A 14,261-nucleotide genomic window follows, 5' to 3' on the forward strand; every position below is an offset into this window, starting at 1 on the left:
TTTTTTTTTCGCAAGTCGTCTCGAACAAAACAGTTCGAACTGAAGGTTATCGCGATAAAGGAACACAAAACAAAAAGAAATCATACGAGTTAGCGCTTAGTAGCTTACTAATCTCTAACAGCTCTCTGACCAAAACAAAAAAATCTCTAACAGCTCGAAACAGAAAAAAAATAAAATGAAATAAAAAGAAAATCCAAAGCGAGCAATTATCCACTAATCCTTGATTAATTAAGCGGAGGAAGCTCTTAACCATCACCGAGTTCCGTACACTGCATGAGATCATACAAACCCTCCCCTCTGGTTTTCTCTTCCCCTCTTCCTCTTCCTCTTCCTCTTCGTCACCTTCTTCCCCAGAAACGAGAAGCCCTTCTCTCCCTCACGCATTTCCTGCTCGCAGAAACCCCATTTCCTCGCGCTTAGCTCCCCCCCCCCCCCCCTCGCCGGAACCTTCTCGATCCTCCGGCGCTTCTCCCCGCCACGCCGGGATCGCTCGCTCGCGAGCCGAAGCGGAGACGTCGCCCCTCTCCTCCGAGCCGGAACGATCCGCGCGCGCGCGCGCCTGTCGGGGTGAGTTTTCCGACGCTCTTCGTGTCTTGAGCCTGACCATGAGCCGCGGCTCGGAACGCGGCCTCACGTCGTGCGTCGGCACCGTCGAGGACGCCCGGAACCTCGTCGCTTCCTTCCGATCGGCGCTCGGGGTTTACGACGACGAGGTCGAGCACCTGAGGAGCGAGAATGCGTCGTTGAAGAATGAGCTCGAGCGGCTGAATTCGGAGAAGAAACGCCTCGAGGACGAGCTGCAGAAGTGTAGGAGGAGCGGGGATGAGCGTGTGGTGGCTGAGAGAGCTAGAATCGTTGACGATGTGTATAGTGTCCTTATGCAGAAAGTGGGGAGAGGAGTAGGAGAAACGAGTTTGAAGGAGATATTCGCATGGAAGATCGATGAATTGGAGGGCGAAAAGAGGGAATTGGAGAGGCAGCTTCGGGTTTCGACGAAGAAATTCAAGGAATTAAACGGGAGGGTCTTGCAGCTGGAAAGAGACACTTCAATGCTGAAAAATGAGGAGCAATGTGTTTTGGGTAACAGAGAAGGGGAATCACGGGTCCTGCAAAAGCCTGATGGCTTGATCAATGTGGATGCGAGCGGCGATCGGGGCTCTGCTCAGCGTGGAAATGATTCTAAGGGTGGCGGAAGTGTCTCCTTCGCTCGAAATGCGCGGAAGAAGCTGGATTTTGGTACGGGTGCTTCCTTGTCCCCGTTAGCGGGTTCAAGTCATAACTCTCCAGTGAAAGAGGAAGGAGTCTTACAGGGGAAGTAAATTAGCTCAGATGTCGGTATCTCATGCAGTTAACATATTATTTAGTAGTGATGATTTGAGGGTATCTTCTGCAATATTATGAGGATAAACAGAACTTATATTGCTGGTGCTACGGTCTGAAATGCATGCTGGCAAGAAAGATGACGTAGAAAGAAACAAAAGGGTTGGATATATTGTATTCGAAGAAACTTTCTTGTTTCCTTTTATGTACTATTAAGCATGGCTATGGTCCAACTTAACTATCAGGGCCTTTGCTTAGTTTATGATTTGCAGGACTGGATTCTTGGTAGTTGCATTTCATATGTGGAGTTATAAATGATAATTAAGTTGCAAGTGTTCCGAGCTGAACACATAGTGTTTCTGGCATTTTTTTCTATTGGGTAACAGCAACTTCCTGCTTTTAGTAAGATTTATGAGATTTGTAGCAATTATATGTAGCACTTAGCTCCCAATTTCCTATCGTTTTGTCAATTCAAGCTTCAAATCTTGATTGTCTCAAACTTTTTCTTTTATTTTTTGCCTAACCAGGTGATGGAAGTCCCCCAATTGTTGAGATAATTGAGAGTGATGACGATTGCAGTGGGCTATCTGAAAAGCTATTAGGGGGTAAATGTCGTGGTAGAAGATATGATGAGAAAGGGAACAAAGAGCTCAAAAGGAAAAGAGGTTTGTGTCTTATCTAATTGAGAAATTATATGGTGCTTCGACAATCAGTATTTCAACTGATATAAGCAGAGCAAATCAAGATCTGCTTCATGCAGCTAACAATGTTTCTGTTGATCTTTGCTTATCAGGTTCGGTTTCTTCTGTTCTTGATGAATCTTTTGCGCAAACTCTGCGGGGCATTGTGGCTACCCTCAAACAATGTGAACAGAAAAATATCAAAGAAAAAGACTCTGATAACAGCTTGAGTAAGTCTACTGGGGTCAACCCCATAATGCATGAAAATGGGGCTGGTTCAGCATCCATTAAGTCAGATGATGGAAGTTCTTTGCACAAAGAACGTTGGAAGTATGAGGTCCAAATGCTTTTCGATTTCACCGAAGATGACGAGTTATGTATGAAGGCCGTTTGTGCACTTCATAGACGGCAAAAATCAAAGTCAATGGAGAGGAGTGCCTGCCAGGACTTTGATGGCCTCCTTTTACCAAGGTATTAGCATACACATGCTGCTGCTGTTGCTGCGTCATTTTAATTTCCATACCTGTTCATTCATGCTTAATGTGATTGTCTATTCATGTGCAAAGGGGAGTTCCGATTTACTCTAAACATGCAGAGTTTTAGTTACACCGTTCAAACTTTTTCTGTGCTTCCATGTCAACCAGAAGTTGGCAGATGCATGTGGCTGTTCGTAACATGTTGATGTCATTATGTAATTTGTCGCCCGTGCAACAGGACTTTATCATGTAGTTGTTTAGATCTGGAAGCCGTTCATCGCTCGTTGGATGAATGAATCTTTGATTAACAAATTTATTTAAAGGATTAAAACGTGAGAGCACCAATGGATGCTTGTGTTACATGGATGCTTCTTTTAAACTGGAACTGTTGAACGTTGGTTTGACCTGATGTTTGAAATATGGATATATGTGATTTCTCTTGGGAGATAATAGAGCACCTGCTTGAATATTTTTGTGAAGTGTTCACTGCCACAATTACAACTCTATGGATGGTTTGTACTTCCTGTGACCATGGAATTGTTCCTCAAATATGTTGTTCTTTTGTTGATTTTCGTCATAACAATACAAAATTTTGGTATTTAGAGGTATAGCTTTTGGGACTGTGTCACAATAGTCAAAATGAGTCTTTTGCCCTTTCTATCAAAGTGTTCTGCTGTAATGTATCGAAGTGTCAAAAGGTGCAAAGGGGCGTGCTCTTGGGCCTTTGTGAGGGTGTAAATATGTTAATGTGCATTTCTGGTTCTTGGTGGCATGGGAACTCCCACCTTGTCATTTGTTTACTCGAGTCTCTATAATAAGAAAATTTCTCTCTCATGTGTGGAATATAACTTGTTCAGTAGTTTAACAATTGCACTCTTGATTTCACCATTGCCGCAGGGAGAACTCTTTGGCTGAGTTTCTGACGGGTGGAGATCCAGAGGGTAAGCTGAAAAAATCTGTCATGGATTTGCGTGATCACTGCCCAGAAGGCCTGAGTGACTGCAGGAGTATAGCTACTAAACACTCCAAGCAGTTGTTTATAATGTACCGGAAGAAAGAGGATCCCTTTTTCCCATCCTCATAGGATGTGATATAACTCCTTGATTATTTGTGATTGTGATGCCAGGAAGCGCTGCAGTTGTTGAAGGGCTATTTTGTTAGCAGGTCTCGTGTTTGTAGCCTTTTGCCTTTACCTACTCGTGCCATTGCCTGCTATTTGCAGTTTCTGCCAGTTAGGTGCCTACATGTATTTCTTCTCGTCTTTTTTGTTAGTTTCTTGAACTTGGTGTGCAAAAATCAACCATCTTGGGATCTGGATTATAGATTATCAAGTGTAGAGCAGTTAGATCTTTTGCAATCTATCCCTCTTCATCTGTGCTGTTGTTTGTTGCAATCTATCCCTCTTCATCAACCATTTCTGTTCCGTTGAGTCAGATCAGTAATGTATTATCTTTTTTGTTCTTCTGCTAAACAAGCAAGACATTACTCGATCATCTTGTGTGATGATGGTTGTTCATTCAGTAGGTTTAATTGCAGAGACTAGTGTTGATCCATGTTGTGACTGTTAGCAATTTGTGCTGCTCTGAAAGTGATGATCACCAGTGATCTGAAGTATCATGCGAGTGACTTAAAGACACTATATGCACTGCATGTACAGGTAGGTGTTCTGATATATGTACTCACCAAGGCCGTAAAATTTTAAGGTTGACCCCGAACATGGACTTTCTTCCTCGAACGCAGAGAGTTCAATTGCTCGTCACTCTTGGTTTGTGCTCGTATTTCTAGTAAACTGAAGATAGATGTGTCTTTTAAGTTATGCTGCAATTGCCGGTTGTTTTATGTTTGTCAGAGGAGGATTGATCTTCCCATCCTGTTGTATCAAGTGTTATACGTCAATCGCTTAAGTTATGCTACCTGCTTTTTGCTCCTTCTACTATAACATGTGCATAGTTCCTCGACCATACAGTAACTCTTTGTACATGCAATCGAAATTCCTATCGAAGTTTTCAAAAATTGAACAGCGAAGGACATTGCTCCTAAAAGACTAATTAAGCCAAAGTGAAGTTATCAAAGTATTAAGGGGCAAGCATCACCGAGTAAAGAAGAAAGTCCCTGCTAACTTATCGGATCGCTAGCGTGGAGAGCAACAACGAGAGACAACATCGAGAGAGAGCAACGACGAGAGAGAACACAAACACTTCAATGTGAACATTAGCACCGAGAGCAACGTCAATTGAAGAGAGACAAGCACGAAGAGCTTCGACTTGCTGCAGAAACTGATAGTTGCTCTGGCACCAAATGTGAAATCAAGCAACTTATGGACGAGAGTTCGGCGAAAAGAGGAGAATAGGGAAGAACACTAGCTAGCTCAGTTTGAACTTTTTGAGTTCCATTTGGCCCTATTTTGTTGCCGAACGAGTTACCAACTCTGCACGAGTCTCATTAAACATGAGTTGCAAAATGGGTTTGGCTCAAGCTCAGATCCCGTGGAAATGAAACTCATCATTGTCACCATGTCCAAAGGTTGAAGCAACAGTCCTGTACCTGTACGCCTAACCCATGTTTCTGCGTGAGCCAAAGTATTTTATGTTCCTTCATTCATGAAAGTAAAACATCTTTGTTTTATGTACACAGATTTTAGCTCAACTTCCCTTCTCTGTCGATTACTCGTAGGCCTATGTCATTATTATAAATAAATAAAAAAGAAACCCAATTTACAAATTTGAATTTGTTAGATACATAAAAACTTAGCTTACAGTTTATTTGGTAACTTGGTAAGCAAATTTTGCGAATCATTTATAGCGTCTTTTTTGGGAACTATTGAATAGAAAAACTTTATGAGTCAATAATAAAAATATCGATTAACCATTATCTTGCAGGTAAAATGACACGTCGGGTCTTATAATTAAACAAAAAAAAAAAGATGACATTTTAGATAACAACTCGAAATTGCCGCATTTTTATGAGACAAAAAATATTGAGATTAAGATTGAGATTCGAGCTAAAATCGATATTTTTTTTAAGGAAATGAAGGCCATTAGGATAAATAGTAGATAAAAAAAAAGGTAACGTTCCATCATTTCTCCTTCCAGTTTCTAGCTTGGAGCCGGATTGGAAAAAAAAAAAAGACACGGAAAAGGAAAAAACAAAAAGTAAATAAACTCGGGGGAGGCTGAACTCCCAAAGCTAGTCCGAGCCGTATGCGACGCAGATCACCCGCAAGAACACGGCGAATCGCGGGGTCGAAGTCGACGATCTCTCTCCGGTCGTTCGAAGAAGGAGGAAGAAGAAGAAGGAGCGAAGCGATACGCGAGCGATTCCGTGCGGTCGAGCGCGATGCAGTGGTACTCCGTCGCCGCCCTCCTCACCGTCCTCACCAGTTCTCAGGTCGGGAGACCAGTTGGAAATCCCCCATTCATTCGTACTCGTGCTCGTGTTCTTCTTGTTTTTTCTTTCTTTACTTTGTGTGTGACGTCCGTTCGCTTTCTCGAGCAACGTCGAGAATCGCTGGGGATTGCGCCGACCGCTGATCGATCCGTTCGATGTGGTTGGGGGGTGTTGCTGGCTCGAATGGGGCGAATCGGATGTCGTCGTTGTTTGTTTCGTATTGGATCTCCCGTGCGGCGTTCGCTGCTTGCGGAAGTGACTTTTCAATCTGGCACTAGCTAAGACGTGCTCTCGTTTGGGGCGAAGAAGAGTTTGGGAGGAGTGTGTTTTGGCGTTTAGGAATTTCTTGGCGTTTAATTTAGCCGTCGTTTTGTGATGGTACCGAACTAGCTCATAATCGACCGATAGCGAATGGCGGCGGGCGTACAGTACCGTGGCTTCTTCAATTTGATTCTGGACTAGAACTGTGAGAGGAGGATGAATTTCAAAGAAGCCTGCTGACTGATCATGCCTTTGAAGGTGCTGCTAGTTGTGGAAAAGCATGCGAATCCATATTTTTAGGGTCTGGTTTCGGTTGCTTCGTGGTACTCTTCGAGGTCCCCGTGTGCTTGTGTCTTGCGGTTCATGCTTCGGTTTTAATTTGATGATGTCAGTGTTCTTTGGCACTGCTTTTATTGGCTATGATATCGTGAGGAATATAACGCGTTATTTTCTGCCTTTCTGGGAGTGACTAAGATGATTGCTTTGAATTAGATGTTGCTTATTAAGAGGCTATGAGATACTTCCACAGGATGAACATATTGGAATTGCTTAATATGTCCTTAATTGAGCTGTTGTTAGTTCGCTTTCTTTTCTAGGTTTTCAATTCTATTAACAAAATGTTGACCTCCTGACCAGTGATTTTTTCAATTGAAACTTTTTTTCTGATAGGGAATTTTGACGACACTATCTCAAAGTAATGGGGGTTATAAATATGATTATGCAACCGTTCCATTTCTAGCTGAAGCTTTCAAGGTAATTCTCTCTAAACAACTTTAATATGACAATACAAACACTATGTTTTTACACATATGTCGAGAATTTCACTTATGTCTTCCATATAACATTGAAGAAGACCTTCTTAAACATAAGCCTTTATCTTTCTTTTAGTTCTCGACTTAGTAAGCACATTACAATTCGTTTGTTTGTTCATGTACATCACAGCTAGCTGTATCTAGTTTGCTACTCTGGCGAGAAATTAGGACATCTCCTTCTATGAGGATGACCACAGACTGGAGAAGTGTGCGCTTATATCCTATTCCTTCGATCATATATCTGATCCACAATAATGTTCAGTTTGCCACGCTGACTTATGTGGACACATCCACGTATCAGATAATGGGTAACCTGAAGATTGTTACTACAGGGATATTATTCAGGTTCCTACTTATGTTGTCGATTCAGTCTTGACATTCCTTCATTTTTTTTTTCCATTTATTTTGCCTTGAATAAAGAAACGTCAAGCACATTAAGCAATTAGCTCATTATGGAAACTTGCATTAGTTCAGCATTTAAGTCCCTTTCACAGGTTTGATTTTCATTCTTAGGTTGTTCCTGAGAAGGAAGCTCACCAATTTGCAATGGATGGCGATTGTTCTATTAGCTGTTGGGACAACCACAAGCCAGGTTATTATAAGCTTGCTATTCGTGTTCCCATGTCATCTTGCTTGTCAATGCGCTATGATATGTATGTGAAGCTTTAGAGGTGTATCAGTTAGCACTTGAAGACGTGACAAGAACAATGCAGGCATATGGTTTAGAGTGAGTTTTTCTTAGTCATGGATTGGTCATATCGGGAGTTTATTTGAATACTCCATTAGATGGAGTGATCTTTCTTATGACATGCCAAATGGCTTTAGCAAACCATATTTGAAGTGCTGAAAACTTTCATGTTTGTTTAATGCAATTTTAATTTGATTTCACGAACAAGAGGAATGTGCTAAACTACTCTGGGGCAGAAGTGTTGAGTATGGTTCTACCCAGCAAGATCCCGGAATTGTGGCACTTAAGTACAACTATAGGTCGCAATAATTTTTTCTTCTTCTTCTTTCCATTCTCAAACGAGAAAGAAGTCTTATATATTCCCAGAAGAAGACAATACCCTTACAACTCGAGAAAGCTCATGGGTGCAATTATCGTTTTGTTAGAATTTCCATTTGCACAACTAGATGAAGAATACCCAGTAATAAATAACATCCTTTGCTGTCCCATGTCATGGATAAAAAACGGACACAGTACTGATGGGTCAAGTCAGAATCTCTGTATGAGCCCATCATTCAAAAAGAAACAAAGTAATCATGATGCAACTAAACAAGATAAAGTTGACAATAGCTGCAAAGGGTTATAATCTTGTTCTAAAGGTCCATAAGATATTTAATCATGTGAATGAAGGGCAAAAATTCCACTAAGAATTTGCATTTGTTTGTGAAGCATTTTAAGTGAACGTAAGAAGAACAATGCTTCAGCCTGCTGAAGAGCAATTCTTCTTGGCCCTCACCGGTTTACAAGCCTTCATCTTAATTAGCTCCTTTATTCATTTCGATTTTGTATATGTAACTTTTAGCAAATTGGAAGTAGTTTGATACCCAAAATCCTTGTGGCCAAAGATGTGGAATCAGTGAATCAAGAAATGATGTAGCTCTTCTCATGAGCTTATCCGTTGCGGTAGTAGAGTCGATGATAATATATTTCTGTTAGTATTGTAGGTTAAAGGTTGTGGAGAAGCCTCATGCGAATCTTTGTTCTCAGCACCAATCCAAGGGTACATGCTTGGAATTTTATCTGCATGTATGTCAGCATTAGCCGGCGTCTACACAGAGTTTCTGATGAAGAAGAACAATGATAGTTTGTATTGGCAGAATGTACAGTTATATACGTGGGTATCTCTTTTCTGTTTGGTTTTTCCTAGTTTGGTGTAACATCACTCATTCCAAAAGTTAGCATGCAGAAAGACCACTACTACATGCCTTACTCATACTTCATGATTTAGTGTTCTCCGCCTTCCAATGATGCTTTTCTTTGTCACGTTTGTAGTGCAAATATTACTTTTGAGAGTTCTCTCTTGATTCTTGAATAAGTCTTCTGCAAAGTGTTGTATTTTGAACATTTTACTCTGGGAGAACTGGTTTCCTACGTTAGCAGGAAGACATTATATGATTCTGTCAAAACTCCGTTTTCCTGTTTTCTAATATGTGGGCTTAAAACAAAGGCGAAGAGCTGACAACTGATTAATATGACAGTTTTGCGAGGAATGTATGAGTTCCACTCTATGCTGAAGTGGAAAGATTTATGCTTAAGATTAGCTTCCTGAAAAACAAAAGAAAAGTTCATTCAAATGCTACGATTTTGTGTTAAATACATGGTTGGGTTCGTATTTGCTAAAAGTTTTTCTTTGTGGCTGTAACTTCTGGTATTCTTATCTTCTGCAGATTCGGTGTGATCTTCAACATGGCACGACTTCTCTTGGATGATTTTCAAGGGGGCTTTGAAAAGGGCCCTTGGTGGCAACGGCTTTTTGATGGATATACCATTACAACTTGGATGGTGGTATTGAACCTGGGCTCGACTGGTTTGCTGGTTTCGTGGTTGATGAAGTATGCAGACAACATTGTGAAGGTAAGTCCTTGTTGCAGATCATGGTTTTCATATACACGGTACTGATACTTTTGCTAAAGTTCTGTTGCAAATGATCTGATTTATATCTTAATCCGAATTCTGGGATAAAATTGGTGGTTTTACTTGTTACAGTATATTTTTTTAGCATATGCTATGATCCTCCTGACCCCTAAAACGCAGTACCCCATCCTTGTGATCTACTTTTCATTATTCTGAATCAATCTATCTCGGGTGGACCATTTCTGAGTTTTGTCTGCAAATCTATTGAGTTATTATGGCATGTGGGCATTGGCATGAGAATGTAAGCATATTTGCTTAGTTCAATAAACTATTTTGGTTCGTTTCCTAGCAGCTTAAAGTCTTTAATAACGGTTGTCCTTATTTATAATTATTTCTGCCAGGTTTATTCTACGTCAATGGCAATGCTGCTGACAATGGTTCTTTCCATTTATCTTTTCAACTTTAAGCCTACACTGCAAGTAAGTCTCAAACCATTAGGAATCATTGGATTTCTTAATTCTTAGTATGTTCTTTTCAAATACTCGTTTCATCTGGACTACAATTGACCGTTTCACTTATGTGACTGCTGCAGCTTTTCTTGGGTATCATTATCTGTATGATGTCGCTGCACATGTACTTTGCTCCTCCAACTATGCTTGTTGATTATCCTCCAAATGCAAAAGCAGCTCCTGAAAATCTGAAAGAGATAACCATTGAGCGAAAGAGTGATTCATGATGCAATGCCAAGGCCATCACAGGTGATAAATGACATTTTATCAAGTAGTCATCTGAAAGGAACAGCTGATTTCAGTCCTTCCTCGCAACGTTCTATTTGGCATATAAAAGGGTAATGCTTTTGCAAAGCACACTTGAGGACATGTACATACTCCTGCGGTTGCTGCTGGAAGTAGAGTGAAATGCACTCACGAGAAAGCTACAACACGGTCCTCGTGTGAAAAACTAACTTTTGATCTGTCTGTCAATGTTATTGTGTAGAAGTTTCGGACCACAGTTGCATGCAGTTTCTGGCTTATAGCCAAAAGCAATAGCCTAGTACACAATCTGTGCCAATTTTTCTTAGCAGACGCTCAAAACTAAGATTCTTTATTCTTCTTATACATTGATTTTGCAATATACAGATGTTACGGTCGCGTCATTTCCAATTTGCTCATTTGAATGAATATTATATTACTCTTCTCCTTTTATTCTGGTGAAGAGTGGATATGTTTAGTGACAGCAACTGATTAACTGATGTCAAGTATGTCATAGTGCAAGTATATCTTGCGAGGCATACAAAAGGCTACCCTCCTGTCTCAGTATCGAACTCCAAAAATGCAAATCTTATGGCGGACAATTTGTGTATTGGTCTGTCACAATTTGATGGATTTGTTGATAGTGAGTCCGCAACATGCAGAGCATACAGAATTTCTGTATGACCCAGGATACATCTCTTATGTAACTGGCTCATTAATGTGCTCTGGACCATTGTACAGAGTAGTTGCATTCGTCAACCATAATTCAATTGACTGGATGCTTGTGCGTGTGTGAATGGACGTGTTCATTATCTATGGCCCAACACATGAACCAGGGAAGGTGATAGTGAGTACTCGCCCCTGTGGACATATCGTCGATTCAATGAGGCACAAATTATTTAAGCCACCACGGAACCAGTCTGAGTGGCCAGGAGACACCCAAATTTTTCATGGCTCACTAGCTTTTCGATATGTAAATTGAGCCAAAAAAAAAGAAAGAGGAAAACGGCATCCTAGAAATCAAACAGGACTATTTTACCTTACTTTAATCCTAGTTTTTCTTGCAGAATTTGCAAATACATAATGGACAGATGATACTGTATTCTACATCTACAATATTGTTTGGGTTGAGGATACTTAAGACATCATCATGGGCACAATCCGCTTGCTCAAGGAAATATCAGACTCGGAGCCACCATGACTCTAAGCTTTACAATTTCAAGCTCGCCAGATAAAATGTGATAATCATTTAATCAGTGCCTCGGTTAGTAAATGAAACAAGGGGGAAAAAGGATCGCCTTAGTCATCTACCGATCGATTGAAGTTCTTTTAGAGGTAACGCTGGTGTCCACAATCGACTTTGGTCAGTATTTGTTCCGTATATTGCAGGCATTACGTCTACATGTTTTTCTCTTCAGTGAATGCAGAAAAGAAAATGGCATTTGCGGTATATTTATATTGTCACGTGACTGAAAATTCGTCTTTGTCAATCACCACTGCATGCAGTAACTATGAGGCAATTGCAAAGCACATTTTCGAGTCCTTTGGATGGTTTTAATGTGGCATTTTCTGTTGTTCGAAGCATTTAAAGCAATGGTGTGCACGGAATATTACTTCAACGATCTACTCGCAGTAACCAATGCAGAGTGATACCAGTTCTTCTGGGTGCTTTATTTCCTTGGGGCACATTCACTTATCTCAGCAAAGCAGGGAATGCTGAGACTCGAGAGTGCTTGTCAGTTAGCGACATCCTGGTATGAAAGTTTCTGCTCTTTCTTTAAAAGAAAATCTCTGTCTTGTTTCTCTGGATAAAAATGGCAGTCCATTATAGGACTAAGTGACGGATCTGTAGCTGCTCTAGAGGGAGGACATTGTCTGAACACAGCGGTGACATTCACTCGTATCTGAATCTAATTGAATCTTGACACAGGAAAATATTGAACGGGTGGAGAGATATCCTTCAATAAGAAGTCAATTCACAGGTTTATCCAGAAATGAGGCATTAGAGAATTAACTCTCATCGATGTTTTTGACAGGATAATCAAATGGACAAAAGTGGTAGTGACTAGACCCATGTTTAGAAGCAGAGATCAATTTGGTTATGTCATAAAATCTCCCAGATGTATCCAGCGGAGATCACTTTGGTTATAATTATCTGCTGATGCATAGATAAGGCAAGTGGACTTGATATTGCAATTAATAGGTAGGTAGTGATGTGTGAATTTCTTGTGGTGATACGGTGTCCATGGAAGCCTGATGTGACTTTCGGAAAAGACAGTCGGCAAACGTAAATCCAATTGCTCGATTTGGACAAGTACCAGAACCATTTATATCGTGTGAGCCGAAGTATTTGACTCCAGAAGAATTCAGATCATGCCATCAGAGGAAGCAATTTAATGGGATTGGGCATTGGAATGAAAGGGGGAAGATATTTTAGTTTGTTTCACTTGGTTCGCGTTAATTTCCTCCATAATGTCGCTGCCCTGCATCGCGTATATGTATCCAAGTCATGTTCATTAACTACTAGGTCTAGAACATCCAATTTGATATGTATTTCTAAAGAAAGCCCAGCTTTATTTTCACCTGTGCCTGTATAGCCTCTACTCTTGAGTTCAAAAGTTTAGGCTACTCTAGCAGATAAATTCGGATCTAACTGGGAACATCACATCCTGACTCAGAAAGATCGAGATAATCGGTGAACAGTAGTGACTACGTTGTCGCAACCGACCTCCGGTTTTATTTTTCAAAAAATGAGGGTCTCGCTTGGTAATAGATGTCAACATACGTGTATCTCAAGATCATCCTAGGTTCCTGACCATTCGATCCACATATGCATTTACTTGCATACTCCGAAAGGTACCTTTCCCTACAAGTACAGTGCACTGCATGATTGCTGTGCTGCATACCACAATTCTAACGAAACCCCACCACCATTCTCTAAATGTTCGCTTTCATAACATTAATGTTACGCTATCCAGTACACGCTTCAATGTTCTCGCTCCTTCTCTCTCTAATCTCCTTCCTTGTAGGGTGCCTATAAAAGGGCGAATTGGAGACCCCGTATGCAACAAGAAATAGTGCGAAGCAAGAAGATATCGATGGCAGGGACTAGTCTAGCAAATGCTGCCGTATCTACGCTCGGAGGGGGGCCTTATGGGCAACATACGAGTAAGAGTACTAATAACCAGTGCTCATTCCAAATGCCGCTGCATTACCCGAGGTACAAGAAGAAAGACTACGAGAATATGCCCGAGTGGAAGCTGGATCGCCTCCTGAATGAGTATGGTTTGCCTGTGTCCGGTGATGTCGTCCAGAAGAGGAAGTTCGCCATGGGGGCTTTCCTTTGGCCTTCGCAGGAAGAGTAAAACATGTTGTCTCATGGTATGATGTTGCGACCGGGTGTTAGCAAGAGGATTGCTAAATGCTAATAATCATGTGTCAGTTTAGTTTGGTTTGGTTATCATATTCTGCCCCCTAATGTATGAATGTATGTTTCTGTCAGTGGTGTGATTTATATTTGAACATGTAGCACCAGTTTCTGTACTTTATTCACTCCAAATCGTCTGTTATGAATTACTGTGATATAACTTGAAACAAAACTTTCATGCAGTATCATATTATCTCTTGATTATGCACATAAAATCTGACTTTTTAGTATATTAGGTATACTGATTCCCTCATAAAGAATGAATAACATCAATTAATTTCTGTGTCATAACGAAAATTTAAGCTGAGTTCCTAAACAAATGGTTCTAGTACTCATAGTATTGACAGTTTCTTGTTTTGCTTCTTGAACCGAAGAGGGACCTGTCCTTCACTATGTACTGGGGCAGTGAGTATGTAGCTTCGGACCACTTTAAATTTATATCCAGTTTTAAGACTGGAGTTGCGAACCTCCCAAGAACAGATGTCGCAACCGGATGCAAGAAACATTGCAGTACCCTTTTAACTGCATGTATCAAACCGAAATCCATTGATTGAGAAATCCCTCG

The 14,261-nt window shown here is 40.8% G+C and overlaps 2 protein-coding genes and 1 pseudogene across 2 annotated transcripts; all 3 read left to right on the forward strand.

The window, feature by feature from the left end:
- Positions 1-344: 344 nt before the first annotated feature.
- LOC115688447 (uncharacterized) lies at positions 345-3,996 on the forward strand (annotated as a pseudogene).
- Positions 3,997-5,657: 1,661 nt separating this feature from the next.
- LOC115688477 (CMP-sialic acid transporter 1) lies at positions 5,658-10,680 on the forward strand. The gene is made up of 8 exons (XM_030614305.2): positions 5,658-5,863; positions 6,794-6,877; positions 7,067-7,281; positions 7,450-7,528; positions 8,608-8,777; positions 9,331-9,517; positions 9,919-9,996; positions 10,110-10,680. The coding sequence occupies exons 1-8, from the start codon at positions 5,813-5,815 to the stop codon at positions 10,251-10,253; spliced, it is 1,008 nt and encodes a 335-aa protein (XP_030470165.2). The 5' UTR covers positions 5,658-5,812; the 3' UTR covers positions 10,254-10,680.
- A 2,632-nt stretch (positions 10,681-13,312) lies between these two features.
- Positions 13,313-13,812, forward strand: LOC115688478 (uncharacterized). The gene has a single exon (XM_030614306.2). The coding sequence runs from the start codon at positions 13,332-13,334 to the stop codon at positions 13,632-13,634; it is 303 nt and encodes a 100-aa protein (XP_030470166.1). The 5' UTR covers positions 13,313-13,331; the 3' UTR covers positions 13,635-13,812.
- Positions 13,813-14,261: the final 449 nt, after the last annotated feature.

Source organism: Syzygium oleosum, unplaced genomic scaffold, assembly GCF_021117445.2.
Source record: "Syzygium oleosum isolate NSW1041296 unplaced genomic scaffold, Sole_v2.1 Sole_v2.14, whole genome shotgun sequence".
Lineage (NCBI taxonomy): Eukaryota > Viridiplantae > Streptophyta > Magnoliopsida > Myrtales > Myrtaceae > Syzygium > Syzygium oleosum.